At 52.9% G+C, this 26603-nt stretch overlaps 2 protein-coding genes across 6 annotated transcripts in view; both read right to left on the reverse strand.

The window, feature by feature from the left end:
• Positions 1–17674, reverse strand: part of HIP1R (huntingtin interacting protein 1 related) — a 28105-nt gene extending 10431 nt beyond the window's left edge. For both annotated transcript variants that reach the window (XM_042911648.1, XM_042911649.1), the window contains exons 1-6: positions 17511–17674; positions 2889–2952; positions 2208–2350; positions 1915–1971; positions 601–681; positions 122–198 (exon numbers count right to left, since the gene is read on the reverse strand). In XM_042911648.1, coding sequence (XP_042767582.1) covers positions 122–198; positions 601–681; positions 1915–1971; positions 2208–2350; positions 2889–2952; positions 17511–17603 — 515 coding nt within the window. In that variant the 5' untranslated portion in view covers positions 17604–17674. The remainder of the gene's footprint in view (positions 1–121; positions 199–600; positions 682–1914; positions 1972–2207; positions 2351–2888; positions 2953–17510) is intronic.
• Positions 17675–22143: 4469 nt separating this feature from the next.
• CCDC62 (coiled-coil domain containing 62) overlaps positions 22144–26603 on the reverse strand; it is a 44001-nt gene continuing 39541 nt past the window's right edge. For all 4 annotated transcript variants that reach the window (XM_042910633.1, XM_042910635.1, XM_042910634.1 and 1 more), the window contains 2 exons: positions 23205–23298; positions 22144–22208 (listed from right to left, as the gene is read on the reverse strand). In XM_042910633.1, coding sequence (XP_042766567.1) covers positions 23245–23298 — 54 coding nt within the window. In that variant the 3' untranslated portion in view covers positions 22144–22208; positions 23205–23244. The remainder of the gene's footprint in view (positions 22209–23204; positions 23299–26603) is intronic.

Consider the following 26603-nt stretch of genomic DNA (forward strand, 5'->3'; position numbering starts at 1 on the left):
CCAGCCGCTGATGAGCACCTGGCCTCATGGACCCAGAGTGTGGAACGCTGAGGGAGCCACCGGGGAAACTGAGGGAGAAAGGAGGTGGCGCCAGGCAGCCACACTGTCCTGAGGGACTCACATGTTGTTGACGTCGGTCCCAGCAGTTTTCTCCAACACTTCGTCTGTCACTTCCAGGCCCGCAGGAAACTGGGGGTGCTGTGGAGAGGACACCCCCACTCAAGTGAGGCCCATGCTGGCCCCGGCCCAGAACGGGTTCTAGCTTCTGAGGAAAGGAGGAGATGCTGGGGATGCCCCCATCTGCCCCAGGCACCGGCTGAGGGGGCTGCAGGTGGCGGGACAGATGGGGGACAGGGAGGAGGGGACGTCCAGCCAGGGCAAGAGGCTGCCTGGAGCCAAGGGCAAAGCAGACACTCCCCCCCGGCATCGGAGGAAAACGTCTCAAGTTGCCGTGACTCTCAAGGCACCCTGGGCACCGCTGGTTTCCCCTCAGGTCAAGGTTGGGACACAGTAGATGCCACCACCCAGCTTCCCAGGATATCACAGAGAAAAAAGCCCAGGGTCCTCCACCCCCAGCCCCATGACGCCCGAGGAAACTACCTTGAGGTGGAAGGAGATTTTGGTCAGCAAGAGTTTGGTATAAACATTCACCAGCTGTCCGTAGCGGTCATGCAAATGTCCCTGTGGAGAAAGGAGAGCTGGGATGAGGGTCTCCCGCCCCAGGAACATGCCCACAAATCCTACAGGACCTGTTCACGCTTTGGGGCCAACGAGACAGCAGAGGCGGGAAGGTGCAGGACGCCAGCTGAGTGTCCCTCCCCCACCCGCCACACGGACAGATGTTCACGCACAAATACCGCTCAGCCCTCCAGAGGCCGCCAACACATCCCTAAGGGCCTCCGCCAGCCCTACGCTTTGTCTACGGCTCTTTGTTGTTGTTGTTTTTTTTTTTTTAATTTTACTCCTAGTCCTTCTTGCCAAAGAAACTCTTGCGAGAAGAAGGCTCTTTGTCCAGGGCAACAGGCCAGCTCAGAGTTGGGACGCTTCATTAAAATGCTGGTGGCAGCCGAGGAGGCACATTCTGCCGGGTCCGTGTACACATCCTCCCAGCTGCCTCCCCGGTCACCTCCAAACACCGTGGCCCCTGCGAGCACGCCAACTGAGCCCGTGTCCGCAAACACCACCACGGGCACTATTTTCTTGACTTCGAGGGACATCTGTGAGACACGGCAGCTCGTGTCTACGCCAGCAGGACCTCCCTCTACAGCCCAGCTCCGAGGCCTGCCCTGACCCCGGCCTAGCCCATGAGGTCCCAGCAGTACTCCCAGGTGACAAATAAGGCCAGAGGTCCTGTCCCCACCCCCATATTCCCTGAGGTCTTAGAGGAGATCTAGAATACAAGCTTTTGGGGCTCCCAAACTTTATTATGGATAAGAATCTCCTGGGAAGTTTTTTGAACCCAGTTTCCAATCCTGAGATTCTAAAGCAGCCCTGGTCGGGGGGGGAAGGGGGTGGCGGGCAAGGAGTCTGTACCCCTCACATTGGCTGTAACCGCCAGTCAGACACTCAGACTGAGGTGTCGCCACATTTCCCAGCTCACAGGGACCACAGGGCTGCTGAGTTTCTGGAGCTAGGGGGCCCATTAGTTATGCGTTTGGAGCTTCCCAGACAAGACCTTAAAAGCAAGGCTGAGGTTTCATTTACTGACGTCCGTCTGCCCCCAATGTCTCCCCAGGTAACACTGTGACTTCTGCTCTGAGGGAAAGGAGGGAAAAGACACCCATCTGCAGGGAGCTCCCATTCACTTGGCCCCACGAGCTGGGGGTCAGGACGCCAAGCGGGACCGTGGCTGGGCTTTCTGGACGATTCCCTCCGCAAGGTGCTAAGGCCGCCATGCTTGCTCCCTGCACTTACCCACAGATCTCCGATCTCCCGAATGTTGCTCCGATGGCGTTGGCAGTCATGTAGCACCTGCAGCGGCAGCGGGGGGGGGGGGGGGGGGGGGGGGGGGGTATGAAGAACCCGGACTCACACGGGCGGGGTCCCAGCGTATGCACCGCCCATGCTGGCTGGCACGCCGAGGGCAGGGAGGGGTGGAGACAGGGACAGTGCTCTGCCTCCCTGGGGTGCTGGCCTGCTCAGGCAGCAGCAGGTGGAGGGCCTGAGAGCCCCGCCCCTGTCAGCACCAGCGGAGAGTGGCGACTCACATTCGGGTGCCCGTCTCGGAGGACCTTGTGGAGCACGTGGCAGAACTTCCAGCTGAGGATAGAGCTGCTGGGAAGGGGCAGACCAATGGCGTAGGACCAGAAGGTGAAGGCCCCCTTCTCATGGTGAGTGCCCAGGATGATGCCTACCAGGGTCAAGGCCAAGTGCAAGAGGCAGAGACTCAAGCGTAGGGAAGGCTGGGGTGCTCAGCGAGTGCAGCTGAGTGACGCAGGGAGAAGGCTGGCCCCTCACCCACAGCCACCCAGCACCTTCTCCCGACACCCCTCTCCCACCGCATCTGCAGGAGTTCCCCGAAAGCGATGGTTTTCTGCCAAGGTCAATCCTCACAGACTTAACCGGGACCGACAGCCTAAGACTATAGATGGTGTTGCCCAGATGGGACTGAGAATGTAAAACCAGCAGAGCAAGGCAGGAGACCCGGCTGGCCCGGGGCCACACGAGCATGCGCCTTCTCGGGCCTCTGTCTCATCGAGGGCACGCTTGACAAAGCTCTGGTGGCCAGCCACCTGCACTGTTCCCCGCCCCCCAATTCACTTCCCACCAAGTCCACAGTCAGAGATAACGCAGGGCAGGCCCACACCCTCCTCTCACTCTCCCTGCCTCCCCCCAGAGACCAAGAGGGACAGCGGCCGGCCTGCCTGAAGCAGGGAAGGGAAGGATACGCCGGGCATGCTTCTCCTTCACGGGGGCCTCCTGGGTGTTGATGGCTTTGCTGATGCTGATGGCCTGGGAGGGAACAGAGGAGGCAGAGTTCAGAAACTCACCAGGCAGACTTCTCCAGAAGACACAGGATGGATTCTTCCCGTCAGCCAAAGGAAGGTGTAGAGATGCAGAGGAAAAGGAAGTTCTCTCAACCTAAGCAAACCAGAGCTCTGAAGACTTTTCTTTTACTTGACTCGTACAGCTCAAAATGAGTTAATACCCGATGCCAAAAAGCCCCTGGGAGCCTTCTAGGGGCTAGGATATAAGGACAGAGGCTGGCTGGTAGCTGCAAGACCCCGCCTCTGGGCAGACACCTGTGTGTGCTTAGCTCACCCCAGAAGGGGAGGCCCCCTGGGCCCCAGCGGGAGCGGCCACTTGCAACAACATGGCATCCTCCGCCCTATCCCTCCTGAGCCCTCGTGAAGACACGTGTGTCACCCCCCATCCACATTACTGTGGGACAAGGCCACACGGCCACTACACGGAAACACGGGACAAACCCAGGTCCTGTGGCCCGTCTGCCACACGGGCCGCCTCCCTCCTGGTTGGGGACAAGTCCTGACTCGGTGCCTACCCTCACTGAAGCAGATGGTGACCGTGGCCCCTACTGGGGGCGGTGGGAAGTGGGGGGATCCGCTCAGCATACCTGCTGCTGCCACTCGGGCACTGAGCAAGCAGCCATGTCACTTGTGGGCAGAGGTCCTCACCCATGTCCACCTGCTGGGGTCCTGTCTCCTCCCCCTTAGGTCAGAGCCTCCACAGCCCGAGGCCTCCTGGATGGGGCTGCTCCCTCAGCAAAGGGCCCCAGCACTTGCCGCCGGTCCCAGCTTTCCTCGCAGGGATGTTTTATTCCTCTACCTGCAGGCAGGTTCTACAGGCCTCTGTCCAGCTGCCCAGCACTGAGCTGGGGACATCAATGTTTGTGGCTGGAGAAGAGCCGCCTATGTCCCCCGGTGGGAGCGACAGGCAGGTGCCCGGCAAACCTACAGACGCGATCCTTCCGTCCCCCACCGGCCCTTCCCCGGGGCTCACGGCAGCCTGCCCCCCAGGCCACGCAGGATCTACAATGGCTGAGCAAGGGTGGGGGCTGCCCTCACCCTGCAGCCCGGGACCCATGCCGGCAGGTCAAGGCCTTGTCAATAGGACGCGTTTGTGTGGTGGCCTGACTCAGACAGGAGTGGGGAGGGGACGGGGCAGAGGGAGCCCCACAGGGCAGCCCCGACACTTGCTTTTCTCTTAGCCCAGAGGCCGCCACGCCATCCACCTCCAGCATCCTCAGAGCGTAACTGCCCAGCCTGGCCAGGAGGCGGTCCCCCCCTGCACACGTCCACCACGAACCGACTTTGGGCCTACTTGGCAAGGCTGTGAGATGTCCTCTGTCGGTAAGAAAAGCAACCCCACAGGAGCAGAGGCAGGCCTCTCCCATCAGGCACGCAGCTGCTGAAACCGGCCCAGCCCCCGCCCCCCCCCGCCCCCCCCACAGAGCCCACTGTGACCCCACTCACGGGACGCAGGAGTGCCGACCCCACACCAGGCCCCTCAGGGGCCACTCTCCTGGTGTCCCGTCCCAGGGTCCCAACGGAAACCCAGACAGGCTCTGGCTTCTCTTATTCCCAAAGCTGCGGCCAGCCAGACCTGGAAGGCTCCCTTGGCCATCTGTGTGCCCAACCTTCGCCAGCACAGCCTCCCTGAGGCCTCAGCGCCTGGCTTTGTTCAACAAGCATCACTGAGCAGCCGCCGGGAGAGAAGTCGAGCCCAGCCCCTACTTCTCCCGGCCCCACATAACCACCACACCCCACCCAGGCAGAACTCTGTCCACCACAGTGGTGGCGACACTGATGATCGCCAACTGCCGTCTCCTGGGTGATTGCGCTGTTCCGGGAACAGGAGACACCTCCAGCAACAGCCGTAGGAAGTGGGCATGAGCCCATCTTCCTGATGAGAAAACTGAAGTATAGAGAGGTTAGGTGTCCGGTCTGTACAGCTACTAAGGACAAAGCCAGGTCTGGCTGCCTGTTGTGTCCTTAGCGACTCTGCCATACAGCGTCCCAGGCTCCTCCCTCCCATACGGGCACAGAGCTGGGAAGGGGCAGGCAGGGGTGGCCGTGCACAGGGCAAGGGCGTGGGGCCACACCTCTCCCAGCAGCAAGCAGCTGCCAGCTCATAAGCCGGGAGTGTCCGGTCTCTGGGGGTGTGTAACTCCATCCCCCAGCTGCCCTGACACCTGAGCTGGCTCTTCTGACGACTGCCACCTGGTCTAGCCTGATCCGGAAGATTCGGGGCAAAAGCAGAGCCGAAGCGACACATGCTGAACAGGCCCAGGAGGAGGCTGTGGATGCAGAGACACAACCCCAAGTCAGAGCAAGCCGAAGGGGCGCCCACAGTAACTGCTCTCCCTCCTGAAGGCCGGTGCTTTCTCCTCCTGGGGGCTGCAGCTGGAGAGCAGAGGCAGAGACGCGCCCTAAAGGGACAGGCTGGCTAGGGCCCAGCAAGGGAGGGGAGTGGTGGGGCGGGCAGCCCTTTCCTCCGAGCAGGGAGGAGGCAGGGAGGAAGCCGTACGCGGCAGGAGCCAGCAGTGGCTGAGCCAAGGTGGGGCGCCAGGGTGAGGCAGTCCCGCCTCCCAGTCGTCCCCCGGGTCACTCGACACAGCCTGTACTTCACCGATGGTCCAAATGTATACTGAGCACCCGCTCACTACTGGGCACTGGACCCCTCGAAAGACCACCCCCACCACCACCCCTTTTGGGTCTCTGCTCGCCAGTCCCATTCCTGCCGCCACCCTACGTCAGTCTCCCCTGATTAACGCTTTTCCACGTACTCAGCTACTCAGCACCCCCTGACAAGGATGTCTTCCTTATTTGTCTATTATCTGAAGGTGAACGCCATGAGGGAAGTGTTTCTGCCTCTCCGGCTACCCCCAGCCCCTAGATGGTGGCCGGCACGTGAAAGGTCTCCCAAAGCGGGAGCCCCGGTGAGATGTGGCGTCTTGGGTACAAGGCAGGATCTGGCCATCAGGCTCCTCCTCTCTCCCCGACCCGCCCTCCCAGTGCTGGCGGCAGGAGCAGGGTCCCTCCCGGGGTGGGAACACGGCCCCGTTGTGTGCAGGGCAGCAGATGTGTGGGTCGGGAAGCCTCACAAGGAGGCACAGTGTTCACACAGAGGGAGTCTGTGCACACTTCACAGGGCCTCGCTCTTCCTACCAGGCACAGCAGCCAAGCCTCGTCCCGGGAGGGGATGTCAGGCTCCGGGGACCCCGTCTGCCTCCCTGGCCGGTCCTGAGTGGGCTGCAGGGGTGGGGAGAGCTTCAGGGTTCTTCTCCGTAGCGCCGGAATCTACGCGGGGCGACTGAGACACAGCTCAGCTTCTAGGGTTTACGGTCTCAAGGCGGCTCCACACAGCGGGGTATCCTCACAATAGCCTGCCAGGTGGCTGGGGGGAAATTCAGAGGGGAAGCCAGCACTGCCATGTGGGTTCTCTCCAGCCTGCCGGCCTGAAAAATAGGCTTCTTCTGGCCCTGGTACAGCCACCTAGGCCAGAACTACCCCGGCAGCTCTGACAACAGCAAATTTAATCCCTCACGGCTGGCGGGATCAATTGCCATGGAGAGAAACAGCTTGGAGTGGAATGGATTGATCAGAGGCCTGGGTGGAAAACCCAGAGCTGGAGAGAAGGGTCCTGGGGTGGGAGGGAGGACAGGTGGTGACTGTCTGGGGATCTGTCTGCTTATCTGACTCCCGGGGAAAAGAGGGAACAGTTCCCTTGACCTTTCAGTGGTTGGGATGGGGGGGCTAGGGAGTGGTTCTCCCACTGCAGGAAATCAGGACAAGAACAACAGCGGGGAGTTCCGGGGCAGCCGTGAGACCCCAGAAATGCTCAGGGGGACTTTGGTGGGAGCTGGACGGTCCGCAGAGACAGGTTTCTTAGACCGGGGAGCAGGAGACAGCGAACGGTTTTACGGGCATTCAGGCCACTGCTGCCCTTTCTGTGCTGGAAAAAGCCAACAAGTCCACGCTCCAGGCCCTGGGCAGCCACCTCGCCTGCAACCCTCCACTTGCTCCACCCAGCGTTTGGATGGTGAGCGGCTGGACCTTCCGAGGGGCAGAGGCGGGTACAAGGCGGGTACAGGCTAAGGGATGGGAAGGCTCCGGCATGCTCTGGACAGAAGCAAAATCGCTTTCACCGGGAAGCTGGTAAAAGGTGTACTTCATGCCACAACGACAGCAAACTAGGCTAACTTAATAATAAAATGATTTGTATCAAGTTCGGCCAGGGCCCAAGCTGCGTGCTGAGCACTTTACCAGTATTACCTCATTTAATCTCCTAAGTAACCTAGGAGGAGGCAGATGAGGAAAAGCGAGGCTTAAAGAAGGTAATCACTTGCCCAAGGTCACAATAATGAAACGTTGACCAAGTGCTTTTGCCCTGCCAGGCACTGTTCTAAGTGCTTTGCAAACTGACTTGACCCTCACACAACCCTCCCTCCCCCGTTCACACGGAGAGGGAATCTGCAGGACTAGACCCAGGCTGCCCGGCTCTGGAGACTGTCCTCTCGGCCACCACTCCACCACTGGGTCCTGGAGGAGGGAGGCTGAGCCAAGGAAGCAGTGCGTCAACAGACGTCCTTCTTTGTCCCGCCACAGGAACCCTGCACCCCCGGGCCACTACCGCTCAGGCAGGGCCTGGCCCGACTCCAAGTCAGAACACACACTCTGGATCAGGGATTCGTTCAAGCATCGGGGCGGCACCGAGAAGCTCACGGGCCCCCATGGCTCCCCACTCCTGCGAGCAAGGGCATCTGACTCTGGGCTCTGACCTTCATCTCCGTTTACTCTGGCTCCCTCCCAGGGCAACTTCTGTCCTGCAGCCAGGACAAGCGAAGCCTGGGGACGCAATCCAAGGACCAGGCCGGAGAGAGCGGCCAATGGCGCCCGTCCCTGGATGAGCAACTGGCAGGGACACGCACCAGGAAACATCCCAGCAGGTGCTGGTTCGGGAAAGAGGAAACCCTCGAGGTGGCCAGGCCAGGACCGGAGCCACAGCAGGTGGTACCTGAGAGGCTCGGTACCTGGTGTGGACTCCAGACGGAAGCAGGGCCTTGAGGCGTGGATGTGGTCAGTGAAGCCAGATGACCAAGCCTGGAAACCCCACTCAGCAGCTGCTCACGGCAACCCAGTCCCTGCCCCATCAGCTGTGGGGCTTCACAAAGAGCAAAGGGGACCCCAGGAAGTTTCGGGAGAGCCACACAGTCAAGGAGGGTAGTGGGGAGGAGAGTCACTGAGGACAGAGCAAGAGTGTGGGCAGCTCACAGAGCCACAGCTCCTCAGCCCGACGTTCACCAACGTCAGTTACACTATGATTGTTTTAAAAAATGTTTTTATTATTTATTTTTCGAGAGAGAGAGACAGCATGAGCAGAGGAGGGGCAGAGAGGGAGGGAGACGCAGAACCCGAAGCAGGCTCCAGGCTCCGAGCTGTCAGCACAGAGCCGGATGCAGGGCTGGAACTCACAAACAGTGAGATCTTGACCTGAGACGAAGTCGGACACTCAACCGACTGAGCCACCCAGATGCCCCCAGTTACCCTGTTCTGCAAACCCCCAGCCCTCGCTCAGCAAGGGGCTAAGTGGCTGCAGAGGACACAGCCCTGGCTGTCCTCTGTGAGGTCAGACATCCTAAAGACCCCTTCGCCAGGAGACCCCATGCCTGGGGACAAAGACAGGTCTTCTCACCGGCCCCACCGGTGATGCCGCTGCACCCCGGCCCGCACACACACTCACATCATCCCATCTCACTGGGGAGCCTTCGCTTCAGAAACTTTCCCTTTCCAGACGGAGGCTTCCCCATCTGGGAAGCAGGAATGAAAACCCCTGGGTCTTCTAGGATGCAAACATGCACAAAGCCTGTCCGAACACCTTGCTTTGTCGCAGGCACACACTTCCCCCTTTTCTTCCTCACAGGGCCAACCAGGTCCCAGCCTCCAGGCGCATCTCCCCTCACCCAGCTCTCGACTAAAATGCTTCTTCCCGGAGGATCTTCCCCAACCATCCTCTCCGGAGAGCAGCCTCCCATTTACTTCCCCGAGGACATTTATTATCCGAAACCGTCTTGTTTACCACTTAGTCTCAGCTTTTACCTCTGACCCCCAAACAGATGTCCACGGCACAAGGGACTCTGTGAGTCCCGCTCCCTGCTGTATCTCCAGTCCCCAAACCCGTGCCTGGCGGTCAATAAATCTTTATTGGATGAGTCAGAGTGAACACTTGAATGAACAAAAGCTCTTTCACATGTACTTTCTGGTTAAATTCAAGGCAGCGAGTGAATGTCTTTCTCCAGCTAATAATTTAACCTCTAGTTAAGTAGTAAAAGCAACTATAAAACAATTTCTATTCTTAAAATCAGTCCTGAAATGAATCAGACTCAAGCCTCCTTGTGCCGTTATCACGACACTTCACAGAGGCACTCAGTGGGGCACAAAAACGTCCTTCAAAGAGCCAAGGCACGGGGACAGGCAGAGAGGTGGGTTGCTCTCCAAAGAGTTGTTTGAAGGACAGCAAGACCTCCAGACCTCATTCAAAAGCGTTTGCCATCTCAAAGGCCATCTCAAAGGCCACTGCCGCACGCAAACACAGGATTTCTGCAGCTGGGGCGGCGCTGGGATGTGGTCACATGCAGAGCAGGGAGGCGCCCGGCAGCTTGCTAATTCTGGCAGATGGGAAGTCGGTGACGCAACACTGTCCTACCCTGATTCCTTCAACCGCTCAACTGGCATCTCTCGTCATTCACATGTCCCAGTCCCCGCTCAGTCCTGGCCCTGCAATCACCCAGTTTATGAAACTGCAGGGCCCTGTTGACACCTACCCCTCCTGACGGCCGGCGGGAGCTTCCCTGTCACTGGGACGCAGCTAACAAGTGGCAGCCGGACCAACGCCACTTCTCCCCAGGGCCCTGCAGGTGACAGGCAAAGAGGAGGATGACGTAGCCTCGAGTCCCGCCTCCGTAGGCTGCTTCTGAATAGACAGGGAGCCAGCCCGGGCGGCTTCCTTCCTCGGGCCCTGGTGATATCACTCCACAGACCTGTCTGTCCCACAAGCCAGGGGGCTGAGTCACCCCCTGGCAGGCGAACCCACTACAGTTTGAGGAGTGTGTTTATTTCAACCAGAGGAAACACAATCCTGCCTGGACTCAACTTTTCTCCACGGGCTCAGTCCTTCCCTGTGGTGGGTGCCTTGGGTGGCTTAGGTCTCACCAAGTGACAGCATCAAAGAAGGGAGACCTGCTGGCCCCGTGGCCTCGGTTCAGCCACACACAGCAAGCGTGTCTCCTCAGCGCTAGGACGGAGGAGGAGCCAACAGGTCCTGCCTGAGGATCTCGGGGTTCAGCAGGTAGTACTCAGGGGCTCAGAGGGGAAAGCAACGCGATCCCTGCTCCCGTGGACCGGAACGCACGCCCACCCTTACAGCAGCCACGGACAGGGGGACAGGGGGACAGGGAGACAGGGAGACGGCGTTTAGGTCAGGAGAACCGGGGGAGCAGAGCAAGGCTCGTGCAGGGGGGTTAAGCGGCTGACGGCTTCACCAACGAGGGCATATTTGAGTCTGCCCCGAGATCAAGGGAGGAGGAAGGCCAGCAGCGCAGCCCGGCTGGCAAAGGCATCTCCACTCTTTGCGCCAAGCGTCTCAGGTTAACAGACTGGGTTTCCCTGACCCTCGGCCAAACCGGCTCCGACTCCCGAGTTTCCACCGCAGCCGTGGGACTGAGCAAACCAGTGCCCAGTTGGGTTTCATTCACAAATGGGTCCGGCCTGGGGCAGGCTGGGATGCTGGCCTGGGGGCAAGGCGCTGGCTCCCCCCCGCAACCTCGGGGCCTCCTCCCGGAGAAGGGGAAGTGCTTCTGGAGTGTGGGCACTTGCAGGCTCATTCTCCCAGGAAGAGGCTGTTCCCCACCTTCCCGTCCGCCCACCCCTGCAGCAGATCGGCCTCTCTTCCCAACAGCCCTCGCTCCCCCTTTACAGACGGCTACACTAGGGGCCCAGGGACAGAACCCTACAGGGACACTGGGTTTTATTTCTGCTTTTCTCTACAGCAAAACCGCTACCACACGGCATTTCCTCTGCACCAGGCAGTCCTGCACTGTGAAGTCCCAAGTGCCCCCAGCAGCTCTGGGACGTGTGCAGGATTCTACCTCCATTCTGCAGGGAAGTCCTGCTCTGAACCGCTCTGCCAAAGCACACCTGTCCTCCTCGCACTTCTCCCACCTCCTGCACGGAGACAAAAGCTCCAGGAGAGGACACGGGTGGTCTTTGCCTCCCTGTGGCACACCCCAAGGCACCAGGCATGAGCCACACAGTCTATGGTCCTCACCAACATGCCACGGGGACAAATGGCCATCAACAAGAGGAAGGGGAAAGGGAAGGACCAGCAGCCCCATCCCCACCTCAACTTGGACCAACAGGTCACATGATACCCTGAGAGCACAGGGAGATTTTGGAGGATTCTGGCAGCCCAGGGAGTCAGGAAGTCAGCTGCCTACCTGAGCATCACCAAGGGGAGGGCATGTTGGTGTGAGACAGCTGTGCACGTGGCAGGAAGGGCACAGCTCACCACCCATGACCCACCCCAGCTGACTCGGGACTCTGGCGAGGGGGCAGCACCCTAGGTGGGCTGTGTGCCTGTCTCTTTCCCTCCTTTTCAGAATGCCTTGGCTCACCTCCGTTCTTCAGCCATTCAATCTGTCTGCACCAGATGCCAGGCCCTGTGCCCACATGTGGGCACCTCATGCCCCCCACGACGGTGGGGGGACCGAAATGGGAGAGTCCTGGCTGTCCCCCACATGGTTTAGACTCCTTCCCAAATTCAGAGGCCAGGGGACATTTTTTTGGTAAACATTTAAATGAGGCCCAAAAAGGGGTTAGTGACTTAGAGAGTGTTAGAATACCACAGTGTTTAGGGGCGCCTGGGTGGCTCAGTCGGTTAAGTGTCCGCCTCTTGGTTTTGGCTCAGGTCATGGTCTCCTGGCTCGCGAGTTCAAGCCCCGCTACAGGCTCTGCGCTGACAGTATGGAGCCTGCTTGGGATTCTCTCTCTCTGCCCCTCCCCCTCTCTCTCTAAAAATAAATAAATAAACTTTAAAAAAAAAAAAAAAAAAAAAGAGGGGCACCTGGGTGGCTCGGTGGGTTAAGTGCCCAACTTAGGCTCAGGTCATGATCTCCCAGCTTGTGGGTTCAAGCCCCACATCAGGCTCTGCGCTGATAGCTCAGAGCCTGGAGCCTGCTTCGGATTCTGTCTCCCACACTCTCTGCCCTTCCTCCACTTGCACTCTTTCTCTCAAAAATAAACAAACATTAAAAAAATTTTTTAAATACCACAGCGTTCATAAGGAATAAAAAAAGACACGAAAGTGTATGTGCTTAAGTGCCTGCCAGTCAGAGGAAACTCCACAGAGGGGGTGATGGGCACACGTAGGACAGGAAGTCAGGGCAGAGAGACCAACTTGTGCAGTATGGGAGTCGGAAACAATATCGCGTATTTGGGAACGGCCCTCAAACTCCAACTCAAGTGGAGATTCTAAAGGAGGAGATTCTGGGAGCCTGGGTGGCTCAGTGGGTTAAGCATCCGACTTCGGCTCAGGTCACGATCTCGTGGTTCGTGGGTTCCAGCCCCACATCGGGCTCTGTGCTGACAGCCCGGAGCCTGGCGCCTGCTTCGGATTCTGTGTCTGTCTGTTGGTCTCTCTCTGCCCCTCCCCCACTCACACTCTGTCTCACTCTCAAAAATGGATAAACATTAAAAAAAATTTTTTTTAATTAAAAAAAGGAGACTTTAAAAAAAGAAAAAGAAAAAGACCAATGCCTGGGGCTTATCCAGCGCTTTCATACTGCCATTTTAAAGACACCCCCAAGTGACTCTAACACTGGGCAGCCCTAACAGGTAGTCTCTGGCCACGTGTGGTTATTAACTGAGCACCTGAAGTTGTGAGCCCAAACTGATGTGCTGTGTCCAACACACAACAGATTTTGAAGACTTAGAAGGAAGATTTAGAAGAGGGGTGGGTGCCTGGGTGGCTCAGTCACAGTTGAGCATCTGACTCATGATTTCGGCTCAGATCGCGATCTCACAGTTCATGAGTTCAAGCCCCACATTGGGCTCTGGGCTGGGTGCTCCTAGCCTTGCTTGGGATTCTCTCTCTCTGCTCCTCCCCTGTCATGCATGCCTCTCTCTCTCTTGCTCTGTCTCAAATATAAATAAATTTTAAATTAAAAAAAAAAAGAAGGAGGGGCGCCTGGGTGGCTCAGTCGGTTAAGCATCCAACTTTGGCTCAGGTCATGATCTCGCAGTTCGTGAGTTCCGGCCCCACGTCGGGCTCTGTACTGACAGCTGAGAGCCTGGAACCTGCTTCAGACTCTGTGTCTCCCTCTCTCTCTGCCCCTCCCCTGCTTGTGCTGTCTCTCGAAGTCTCAAAAATAGTAAAACATTAAAAAAAAAAAAAAAAAAAAAAGAGGAAAAGAATGTAAAATATCCCATTCATAAGTCTTACAGTGATTACACTGTGAAATGGTTCCATTTTGGATACATCGGGTTAAATAAAATACACGATTAAGATGAATTTCACCTGTTTCTGTTTACTTTCCAACGTGGCTAAAGGAAATCTAGCATGACATGTGAGATTCGTGTTCTGTTGCTACTGGGCGCCGCTGCTCTAACATGATCCAGGGCCGACGAGTCCTGAAGGTCAAAAACGTTACTCTTCACAAGATTTCGATTCCCCTGGGGGCTGCTGAGGGGATGGGTCACTGACCTGGAAGACGGGCCCTAAGAACTGTTTTCTGCCTGCTTTCCCCCCACTCCCCTCCCCCCGCCACACACTGCCCTCACAACTAGAAAACCCCCAGCACCGGGATAGTCTTAGCCCCCCACTTAACACTCCCCCAACCAGGCTTGGCTCACTGAGCAGGGTGGCCCCTCGCTGTCCTGACCTCAGCGATCTTGCAGAGGCTTTAGCCACAGAGAAGCACAGGGACTCACAGACAAGGAATAAGCAAATCTGAAGTTTAGCATTTCCTATCTGCTGAGTCCTCGTCCATGATACGCCTCAAAGACAGGTTTCCTCTCTAGTGGAAGTTCTGAACTAGTTCTCAAATGTTAAAGCTTTTTTTTTGGGGGGGGGGTGGGAAGGGAGGAAGACAGCTGGCTATTTGCAGAGCACTGCACCATGCGTTTTGCATTCTGGGTGTATTAGCAGCCTGTTAACCGCTGTAACAAATCGCCACAAACAACACAAATGTTTATCACCTTACAGTTCCGAAGGCCAGAAGCCCAAAACAGGTCTTCTGGAGCTAAGATCAAGGTGCCAGCAGTGCTGTATTTCCTTCTGGAGGCTCTGTACGCGACTCCACTCCTCGCCTTCTCCAGCTTCCCCAGGACACCCACCGTCCTCGGCTAGGGGCCCCTTCTTCCATCTCAAAGCCAGCCAGTACTCCTCTCTGCAGACCCTCCCTGTCACCTCCTCTCCTGCCTCCCTCTCCCACATTTAAAGGCTCTGGGCCCACCTGGCTAACCCCAGGCTAGTGAGCCTATTTTAAGGTCAGCTGATGAGCATTTTCTCACCAAGTACTGTAACAGATTCACGGCTTCCAGGAATTAGGATGTGGCCACCTTCGAGGGGCGGCCTACCACCGTGTTTCTCTATACCTTAACCCAGCCATAGGAGACAGGTGGGATTATCTCCATACAGATGAGGAGACAGATTCAAGAGTTAAGCAGCTTGCCCAGGGATACCGTCTGCCAGTGCTTTCCATGACATGCCACCTTTGTAACGCCACAGGCTATTTTCAGGTTCGGAGTGCAGGCATACAGTACTCTGTATTGAGAATGTTACAACAACGAAAAGCCATTACTACAGCGTCGTCTCCATTTTGAAAAGGGGTTTTATCACCAAGAGGGCTAAAGTCGTGGGGAAGAATCGACCAGCTCTCTGGATGCTCCCCTGGGATCATACACACACACACACACACACACACACACACACACACACACACACACACACACACTCACACACACCAGGCAACGATCACAAGCACCAGCCACACAAAGGAAGCACGACTGCTCTAACACTCCTGACTGGGGCAGGGAAGGGACCCTGTTTTGCAAAACAGGGTGTGGCCTGTCAGGAAAACTAATATGGAAGCATTTTTTCTACTCCTGATCCAGGAGTCCAAGAACAAAGGTGAGGCTGGCAGATGGTAACGACAAATTCCAAGCAAGCTCAAGTGCTACCCCGGAACACAGGGCCCTGTGGTCAACAGGAAGACAGAGGCAGTGTATTCCAAAGGGAAGGTGAGTCCGTGAACTGCATGTGCTATTTTCTGTCCACAAGGAGACATGTAAGCAGCAACCTCAGCTTTCTGGGTCCTTTCCGCCAATGGGGCCGGCTGGCAGCTCACGAGATATTTCTGGGACCGAGCTAATTAAATATTAACCATGCAAAAAACCTTTATCCTACATCCCTCAATAAGTCACTCTGAAGACCAGCAAACCTAGACGCTGAACCCAAACTCGATCTTTCCAGGAAAAAAAAGATCAGGAAAGGGTAAATCCTATGAGATTCGGCCATTACAAACTTATTTATTATTAAGTAACGCTCTCAGCTCCTAAGAAAAACCCAACTAGCGAAAACAAAACAAAACACTTTCTTGTTTATCGAACCAACCACTAAAATGTATGGACCGGTATCAGAGATTCTTTCTCTTTGACATTAAAGAAGGTTGCCCTTGGGACGCCTGGGTGGCTCAGCCGGTTAAGCGGCTGACTTTGGCTCAGGTCATGATCTCACAGTTTGTGGATTCGAGCCCCGAGTTGGGCTCTGTGCTGACAGCTTGGAGCCTGGAGCCTGGAGCCTGCTTCGGATTCTGTGCCTCCCTCTCTCTCTGTGCCTCCCCCATTCACGCTCTATCTCTCTCAAAAATAAATAAACATTAAAAAAAATTTTTTTTTAAAAGTTGCCCTTGATTTATAACTTAAAGGGTAAGATTAGTGAAACTGGCCCTTTAAATTCCATCTCCTCTGTGAAGCAGTCAGACCTCCTTATACCTCCTCAAAAGCAGGGGGAGAAAAATCTAAAAATCAGTGCATAAATAAAGCTTCTGACAAACCCCAGATTCTATCTGCCAATTAATTTTTCCTCTCCGTCCTTGCACATGCTCCTGACACAATTAATTACGTATTAATGACTTTAAATTAAATGCCACATCTGTTTTTACGATGGGCTGCCCCCGACGAAAAGAGGCCAGATGATGATGATGATCACAAGGAGAAATTAATAATTTGGGGGCAGGTGGGTTCCAGCTAATGGAACGACTTTCATAAAGCCTTGGTGTCCCCAAATTTTATTATCGTTTTCATTGTTAATCATAAGCACAAAGGTTGGACGGTCCCCCTGAGTTTTCCTTCTTTCAAAATGAAAGCTGTTGTAGACTGCATGTAGATAAACTTGATTTGAAAGCAACTGCGGAAGTCACTGCTATGGGCAGGGACAGGTGGGAAGGAACTTGCTACAGCAGCCACAAATGTCACCACACCGCTTCAGACAGGGTCAGGAGGGGTCCCTTCGGCTTCCTTTATTTCTAAAGTAAAATTTCTCTGCGATTTCAGTCTTGGTTGACTTATTCTGGCAAATAAGTGTGCTCTCCCCTCCCCCAGGCAGAACACCACCTCAGGATTTGTAAAATAAAAAGGAACAGAAAGCCAGAAGCACAGCAGCGACCGCGTTTTGTGTTCTCAGCGGGAACACATGTACAAACACACACCCGCGCCATTGCTGAATTTTGAAAATAACCTTCCCAGGATAGGCGCGTGGGAAGTGCAGGAAGGGAGCCCTAGGAAGTTTCTGTCTGTCAGGCGCCGGTATTTAATAAGGGGGTGTGAACCTATTTATACGTGGGCCAGCGCTCAGGCAAACAAGTCTGGCTACATACGTGAAACTTTTCGCCCGACATATAATAAGATACTGTGCGGCCCTGGAAAACAGCTCGGGCGAGGAGGAAACTGGGAGTTTCCTTCAAGGAAATGCTCTGCCTCCCCGAGCTGGGGGCTTTTTCCCGCGGCCTGGAAGAGAGTGGCAGGAGCCCGCTGGGGAGGGGCGGCACGACCAGGGCGCAAAATCCAGGCAGGCCCCGCCGGGAGGCGCACCAAGGCCCGGGCACACCTGACCCCACCTGGCTCACCGCCGCATCCTCCCCCGCCCCGCACCTGGGTCGCCCGCCACCTTGCTCCCCGGGTCCGCCGGGACCCCTCCGCCCGGGTCGCCCGCCACCTCGCCTCCCGGGCCTCCCGGCGCTCCCGCCCCCCCCCCCTCCCCGAACCACCTCAGTCCCCAGGCGGCCTCTTGCGCCCCGGTCCCCTCGGCCCCGGCGCCGGCGCGCGCTTCCGGTTCACCTGCGCGCAGGGCGGCTGGGGGGGGGGGGGGGGCGGAGGCTGGGGCGCAAGGTGGCGGGGGCAGCCCGAGCCCGGCTAGGCCCTGAGGGGCGCGCGCGAGGGGACGGGGAAAAGGGCACCCCCCCCCCCCCCCCCGCCCGCGGCCCCGACGCTCGCCTGGGTCTTGTCGAACTGCTCGCGCTCGGCCTCCAGGCTGTGGCCAGGCCTGCGGCTCAGCACCCGCGCCGGCACGCTCTTGATGCTGTTCATCCTGCCGCCGTCGCCGCCCGCGCTCCCGGCCCGGCTCCCGCTCCGCGCGACTGAGCGCGTCACCGCCGCCCGCCCCAGCCTAGGCACCGCGAGGCCGCCGCACGGCGCCCGGCCGCCCCGCCCCTGCGCCCCGCCCCGGCCCCGCCCCCGGCCCCGCCCCCTCTCCGGGCGGAGCCCAGGCCAAGGCCCCCCCCCCCCCCCCCAGCCCCTCCACACCTCAGCCTACCCCCTGGGTCGAGTCCCTTCCCAGCAACCTCCGCTCCGCACTTAGTAAGTCCCGTCTACACCGGAGCGGGATCTGGCTCAGTGGAGAAAACTTGGCCTCCACGAATCTGACCAACGGAAGCACAACTAGGCATTTTTCCCCCTTTTTAGTCTCATATTAATTTATGTGTCAGAATGCACGCAAGTAAGCTCTCCCCTCTTTGTGCGTCTCAACGCGGGGCTGTGGGATGAATCTTCGGAGATTGCAGGCTCCGCATCGGACACCTTGCCAGAGCCGAGGAACTGCAAGGGGAAGAGGACAGGCAGGGCTGGGACAGCCTGCGGACAGATCTGAACACAGCACAGCGCGGGGCCGTCAAAGGGCATGCCACCGGAGGTCGTGTGAGACTTTAAAAAACCCTGTTGTTATTTGTTTGCTTTTTAAATGATCGGTCACAAGACTGAAGTAAAAAAAAACAAAAACAAAAAACATAAACCCCACAGTTCTCCCAAGTGTATGCTTATCAGATGGTCATTTTGTTTCTGCTGTCCTCAGTTTTGCTCTCGGAATGCAGGTGTGAAGTCACCGGATACAGGACCCCCCTTGAAGCGGGAGAGTGATGCCTACAGAACCCCGAAGGTGGTCTCCCTTTCTGGAACTTCACCGATGGCTCTCTGCCTGCCCCACAGCTGATACGGGGCACTTAAAACTGTGTGTGACAAGGCTCTCTCCTCTGACTCCACCAGAGAGGAATTAACCGTGCTTTTACCCAATTCCAATCCCTGAGCGGCGTCTTCACCAAAATAACAACGGCTAATATTTATCGAAAGCTTATCATTTGCCAGGCATTGAGCTAAATCCTTTACCCGCACTATTTCGTTTTCAATCCCCAGCACTCTAGTCAACAGCTGTGGTCTGATAAAGACCACAGCAAAGGGGCGTGCTGGCTCCAGACCAGCTGTTTCTCACACTCCGTTTTCCACATTGAACAAGATCAAGTTATCCTGTGAACTTCCTACTTAACACAGCATCTTCTTTCAAACAGACAGCAACCCCCCTGGGTCTGGAAACATCTGCCACACTTGCGTAACATCAGCAACCAGCTACCTCTCTTTTTAAGAATGGTTTGTTACTGGGATCCAAGAGCACTTTCCTAAAATATCTCTAATGAATTATAATTTGTCTGCCTGTACGGAAGCTTTTGAGCTCCTGGAGGGCAAGGACCACCCATCTGACTCCACTTGATAACCTCAGCAGAGTGCCTGGCACATTAGCGATGTCCAATAAATGTGTGTGAAATCAAGGGCTGAAAAGGTGAGCTGAATAACCCCCCATAATTTGGTACGCCTCAACATATGGCTTAGTTTTCTAAAACGAGCAGCCTGGGACACAAGGATAGAAGCTTCCCCACTCTGAATTTGTTGAAGTGCATCTTGGGTAACACCTTCAGGCAGCAGATCTGGTTCTGGTACTGGCCCCTGTCACCGGTTGGCTGAAATTCTCCTGGTCATCGGCATGAGGGTGCCATTTTGCTGTGTCTCCAGGGCCGTGTAATGCTTTCTGGAGGCTATTACAAAGGCAAAGGATTTGGGATATGTATGAGACCTCATTTCAAGGAAGCCCCAGGAAGATGAACAGTAGAGATTACATCATTGGGCTTGCTGAAATGACGAGGCTGTAATCCCCACACGTGTGTATGATCTGGCCCCAACCTCTTGGTCCAGCTTCGTCTTGCACCATCCTCGTTCATCAGGTCTGAAAATGCATCACGCTCCTTTCCACCTCAGGGCCTTTGCACATGCTGTTCCCATGGTCAGGAATGTTCTTCCTCTTCCTGTTTGCTGGTTAGCATCTACTTATCTTTCAGCTCTTAGTTCAGGTAAGAATTGAAGCCTCCGCCCTTAACCTGTGTCCCTGATATATGCTGTCACAGTAGCTCAAAGCTTTATTTTATAGCACTTACCAGTTTTTATGACCTATTTGTGATTAATTAAGGTCTGTCTCCTCCACTGTAAACAAGGATTCAGTCTGCTTTGCTCACTGTTGTCTCCCCAGCGGCCAGCAAAGCAGTGTTTACTGTGTGCTCAAATTATTTTGTTTTGTTAGATGTCCTAAGTGTGCATTTGGCTGAGAACCCAGAAATCATCCTTTACAGGACTGATTAATGTGCCCTCCTCATTTGATAAACTCCTCTCAAAGACCACTCTGGTTTTTAACCTACCTTGCCTGCTGTGATTAATGTGTCTGGTTTCTTAGTCTGGACCAACCTTACCCCATGGAGCCTCTCAATTCCATGCTTTTCTACTACAACTTTTTAGGTAAAACTGTCATTAGTGTTTACATATTATCTTGAATCAGACTTTCTTTTGGGGTATTTCTATTTTTGTTTAGATCTGCCCACAAATTCTAAAAGTACCCTTACACCAGTCTCTTTTTCTTTTTTCAGATTTTTATTTATTTTTGAGAGACAGCCAGAGCAAGCACGAGTGGCAGAGGGGCAGAGAGGGAGGGAGAAAGAGAATTCCAAGCAGGCTCCACGCCGTCAGCACAGACCCGACCCCCCCCCCCCACCGCCCAATGTGTGGCTCGAACTCACAAGCTATGAGATCATGACTTAAATTCAAGAGCTGGATGCTAAACCCACTAGCCACCCAGGGGCCCCCACACCAGTCTCTTCTGATAGAAGGCTGAGATAACTTCTGGCAGGCAAATTGTATTACCATTTATTTGCCTCCTCTTAAGATGATAGAATGTTGATGACAAAATCAGGATGCTCAAATCTGGTCTGATCTCACAACTCTTTCAAACATACTGAGGCTGAGTCTCCCTAACAGAAACTGCTCACATATCTAAATAACTTAGGTTGAGACAGAGAAGTAGATGATAATATTAAGATTTCCCATTTTGGGGTTATACGTGCTGTAATTCACAATAACGTGGTTGGGTAAGATAGGAACTGTAGATATTATAACCCTAGGAGCTCAAGTACATTTAGCCACAGAATAAGTTTTGACTTTTTTTTTTCTTCAAATTCCACAGTTCCCTGAAATCTTCCTACTTACTAGCATCTCGCCAGTGTTCTCTTTCTCTTTTCACTGGGCAAGTGACGTGTAGCCATGAACCTAGCGTTAAGAGAAGGAGAAATTTTCATAGTTTGTTTCTCAGGCTGGAAATCAGCCTCCCCGGGGACATTTTAGGTTTCCAACAGCTCAGAATCAACTGTACCTTTCTCAGACTCGCTCTGCACAGACCGGCCGGCCATGCCTGCAGGAGAAAGCAAGCATTTATAAAGAACTTCGGCAGAACCTCACCCAATTTCTCTTTTCAGCACCCTAATTAAAAAGGCTACATGGGGTGGCTCCTCCACTCTCACGAAAATCATCTCTGAAGTAGCACTGAAACCTTTCAACAAAGGGGCATTTATACAGCACAACGGAACCTTGATAACTGCAATGCTTAAGAAAACTACATTCCCACTCCCAAGGAAATTCACTTGCCAGGCTGGGTTTTAAGCGACTACCCTTCCTTATTTCACTCCTGTATAATACAAAGAAACCCAAGAGAGTTATTTTTCTTATTAAAAATATTTTTTATTGGCTGAAGCCGATCGATTCTCTTCTTCAGAAGGGATAGAAATGCACATTAGTATATTCTTTAAAAAATTAAATTACAAGTTAAAAGGGAAGTGTTTTTAGTCTTTAATGATAAAGAAAAAAAAAACGCATATAAAACTTGATCTTCCAGCGAGCCTTTGTTTGTATGAGTAGATGGGACTTACTACAGACCCAGACACGATGGGGCTCTGTTCAGCTTGGGGAAAGATGGGCCTCGATTGTCAGTAACTGATGAGATACTTTCCAGTTAAAAATATGTTCTATCATATCATTTTATGTCTATTTTACACAGCGAAGTCCAGAGCAAAAGCCACGAAAGAGGAGGAGACTATTTCTCATATATTTGCAGCTGTCTCTGATAAGCTGTTGGTTGTAGTTTAAATGCATGCACAGGTTTTTTAAAAATCAGAGAGTGAAAATAGCACTTTATGTGCAGGGGTTCTCGATTTGATGTTCACGCTTTTAAAGAGCTTCTCTAGTACTTAATTCTGGTCTGCATCTTTACAGAGAAGTCTTTTTCTCTGTGAGCATAATATACATAATTGTGTATACAGACAATACACAATAAGGTCTAATTGCTTACACATAAAACAATATTTCTTCAACATGAAAACGGTCAACTTGAAAAGCAATAAAATACAGATGTTGAAAAACTAACTTTCAGTTTCTGCTTCCCTTTGGTATTAAGTGTTGCTTACAAAGGATTACAATCCTCTTTTTGTTTTCAAGGTTAAGCATTAGGTATTGATGTCTGCTTCCTGCCTTCCAAAGTTGGAAAATCGGCTTCTGCAGGAAGGAAACAACAGAGTGAATAAAATCAAGTCAAGGAGAGCGGTGGGCAGTGTGTTCTAATTCACAGTCTCTAAAAAATTAACTATATACATCCTGATTTTTGTCTACCTAAGGCCGTGCAAAATACCATAAGTTTACAGCTTCTCAGCAAAGAGAGAGAAAGAGAACAGGAGACAGGGAATAGCTACCTGCCTTGACTGCTTTCACAGAGTTCTTGCTTACCCTGAAAGCATCTGAAATGATTATGTCTTTTAACTTCTCAGACTGGATTCTGAAGACACTTTGCATATGAAATGTAGGTTTAACAGAAGGAAACAGATCAAGAAAGTGCAAACTACACCAATTAGCCTTTTTTCCCAAGATTTTTTTCTTTTTATTTATTTTTTTGTTTATTTATTTATTTTGAGAGACAGACAATCCCAAGCAGACTCTGCACCCCGATGAGGCGCTGGGACTCATGAACCATGAGATCATGACCTGCGTGAAACCAAGAGTTGGACACTTAACTGACTGACCCACCCAGGCACCCCTGAAGATTTTATTTTTAAGTCGTCTCTACACCCAACATGCGGCTCGAACTCACAACCCCGAGATCTCGAATGTACACTCCGTGGCCTGAGCCAGCTAGGTGGTCCAGTCAATGAACCTTTTTATAAAATTGAAACCCCATGAAAAGATTTCTTTCCAGACAGATATCCAGATGAAAGGCTGAAATGTTCATTTAGATTCTGATTTTGAAAGCTATCTGTATTCATTTCCTTATATTTAAAATTCTAGGTGTTGAGAACAAGAACTTTTTGATCTGCATTTCTCATACAAATTACTGACATTTTACTGATTAAATTTAGAAGGTATGTACAAATAGGTCAAACAAGAGAAAGGATTACAGGTCAAACAAATGCATGGCCTTGACTCTACATTATCAACGTTCCCAAGTTACTTATTAAATATCAATGGAGATATAAAGGGAGATAAACAAAAGTGACTTACCTCTGACCACAGTGAATACTGAAGTTGACTTTTGTTTTCTTCAGTTAGTAAGGAGGGTATTTTTTTGAGCTGACTCTTCTGAGACTTCTAAGTTCTATAAAACAACTTCTAAATTAGTACCCAGGAGAGAAAAACTGGACAGTGCTTAAGACAATACACAAATATAGCAGAAATGCCTTTAAAAGACCTAAGGAATTAATGAAATACAATGAAGTAATTTCAAACAACAAGCATCCATCCAGCAAAGAGGTACTGATTTCCTATTCATGTGTGGGGCCTTTTCGTCTCTAATTGCCTAGTTGGAAGGCTCTGTTTGCTTTACCATGTACGTTATGCCTTAAACTCTGGCAATCAGCTAATACCCAGATATAACTGTCTCTTTGTCAGCCTTAATATGGACTATGTCATGAGCCCCTAATGATGACAAGGGTCATCAATAAGAATCGACAATTGTAAGTGCCACTGTTAATTATAAGTACTTACTGAGGGCTTGGTTAGTTAGCATTGTTAGCTGTTCTGGGAGATTTTTTTTTTAATGTTTATTATTTATGTATTTATTTTTAATGTTTATTCATTTCTGAGAGAGAGAGACAGAGCATGAGCAGGGGAGGGGCAGAGAGAGAGGGAGACACAGGATCCCAAGCAGGCTCCAGGCTCTGAGCTGTCAGCACAGAGCCCGACGCGGGGCTCGAACTCACAGACTGTGAGATCCTGACCTGAGCCGAGGTCAGATGCTTAACCGACTGAGCCATCCAGGTGCCCCTTGTTTATTTTGAGAGAGAGAAAGAGAGCATGTGCACAGGAGTAGGAGAGGGGCAGAGACAGAAGAGAGAGAGAATCCCAAGCAGGCTTCACGTTAGTGCAGAGCCCGATGCGGGGCTCTGTCTCCTGAACCAGAACCGAAACCGAGTTGGATGCTTGCTCGACTGAGCCACCCAGGCGCCCCTGGGAGATCTATTTTTAAAAAGGCGAAAAAGAAGGAAAGAGAAGGATGATACCTGGAAAGACAGCGGTAGACACAGCTGGTGGACTTCAGGGTGCAGGGAAAGCCTGCCTCCTCAGCCTCTTCCTCCTCCCCAGGGGGCCTGCATTTGAGCCAGGCTGAGGCTCTTCTCAGTGCTCCCAGACCTCCGGGCTTTAATCATCCCACTTCCTCTCTGCTCAAACAGCCTTCCTATGTATTCTACCATCTGATGTATTTTATTTCATTCCTTTAAAAACATTCTTCTGAAAGGGAGCTGCAGGCTTTCCCAGCCTGCCTCAAAAACAGGTCAAGAACCCCAACAGGACCGACAGTCTCGAGCTAGCAATGAGGATGTCGGGTCCCCTGTACTCGTCAAAAGTCCCAATTCAGTTTCAGGCTGAGTCCCTCCCTGTTTCCACCCCTCAACTAAGTAGGAAGCCTGCTGTGGGGCAAGGTGATGTGGTCAGTTATGCTGTGTTTTACTCTTTCTTTTCTCTCTCTTTAAATCATTGGGGCTTTTAAAAAATAGTCAATAGGGGCCCCTGGGTGGCTCAGTCGGTTGAGCATCCGACTTCGGCTCAGGCCACGATCTCATGGTCCGTGAGTTCGAGCCCCGCGTCAGGCTCTGTGCTCACAGCTCAGAGCCTGGAGCCTGCTTTGGATTCTGTGTTTCCCTCTCTCTCTCTGCTCCTCCCCTGTTCATGCTCTGTCTCTCTCTGTCTCAAAAATAAATAAAAAGAAAGAAAGAAAGAAAGAAAGAAAGAAAGAAAGAAAGAAAGAAAGAAAGAAAGAAAGAAAAAATAAAAAATAGTTAATACACAAATACGATAAAAAGAATATATATTCTTTTTTTTAATGTTTATTTATTTTTGAGAGAGGGAGAGAGAGGGAGAGACAGAGCGCACACGTGGGCAAGGGAGGGGCAGAGAGAGAATCCCAAGCAGGTTCCATACTGCCAGCCCAGAGCCTGCCCCAGGGCTTGAACTCATGAACCATGAGATCGTGACCTATGCCGAACCAAGAGTCGGATGCTCAACTGAGCCACCCAGGCGCCCCCAAAATAATATATATTCTTATCCCCATCCCTTTGGGTACATGTGAAGAATAACATATGAGCCTTTCAGTATCTTGCTTCTTTTCACTTAATAATATATCCCATAAGTATGTCCACATCTGAGCTCTTCCTCACTCTGTTTTATGGCTAAGCAATATTCCAGTGTGGACACACCATCGCTACTCCCTGAGTTCCTTTTTGCTGGACACTTGGGATTGTTTCCAAACTTTTGCTATTACAAAGCAATGCTGCAGGGGTGTCTGGGTGGCTCAGTCGGTTAAGTGTCCAACTCTCGATTTCGGCTCAGGTCGTGATCTCACGCTGCACGGGTTCGAGCCCCGAGGGGGGCTCCGTGCCAGGCTCTGTGCCGACAGTGCAGAGCCTGCTTGGGATTCTCTCTCTCTCCCTCTTTCCTTGCCCCTCTCCTGCTTGTGTGCACTCTCTCTCTCAAAATAAATGAACTTTAATTTTTTTTTTATTTTAATGTTTATTTATTCTTGAGACAGAGAGAGATAGAGCATGAGCGGGGGAGGGTCAGAGAGAGGGAGACACAGAATCTGAAGCAGACTCCAGGCTCGGAGCTGTCGGCACAGAGCCCGACGCGGGGCTCGAACTCACGGACAGTGAGATCATGACCTGAGCCGAGGTTGGACGCTCAACCGACTGAGCCACCCAGGCGCCCCAAGATAAATGAACTTTAAAAAAAAAAAAAAAAAGCAGTGCTGTAATGTAAAACTTGTACATAGGCCACTTTATACACATGTGGATGTACTGGTAGGAGAGATTCCCAAAGCAACACTACTGTGTCAAAGGCTCAGTTCTGCAATTTTGAGTAAATGGTGCCAAGTTCCCTACCAGAAGGTTTGAATCACTTTGTGCTCCCCCAGCAATGTCTAAGAATGTGTTTGAGAAAAAGGCTTTGAAATAAGACCCTTGTTCTCTGCAACAGATGCCCCAAAATGGTGACGCAGACAGGCTGCTCAGAATTTTACCCTGCTTCCTTATTGCAAAAATTAAGACTTTTTACAAATTGGGGAGCCTGGGTGGCTCAGTCAGTTGGGCATCCGACTCTTGATTTCCACTCAGGTCATGGGGGTTGAGCTCTGAGTCGGGCTCCAAGCTGCCAGCTCAGAGCCCACTTGGGATTCTCTCTCTGCCATTCTCTCTCTCTCAAAATCAATAAACTTAAAAGATTCTCTCTTTCTCTGTCCCTCTGCCCTCTCCCCCGCTCACACATTCTCTAAAATTAATTTAAAAAAAAAGAATTTTTACAAATCATTTGCTTTTTTCTATAACTATCCAGTTCCAAGGACCAGAGGGATGGAATTTGTAAAGCATGTTGCCAAGTATATTTCTGTGAATTACATTGTTTTTTAATGTT

This window comes from Panthera leo, chromosome D3 (genome assembly GCF_018350215.1).
Source record: "Panthera leo isolate Ple1 chromosome D3, P.leo_Ple1_pat1.1, whole genome shotgun sequence".
NCBI classification, from domain to species: domain Eukaryota; kingdom Metazoa; phylum Chordata; class Mammalia; order Carnivora; family Felidae; genus Panthera; species Panthera leo.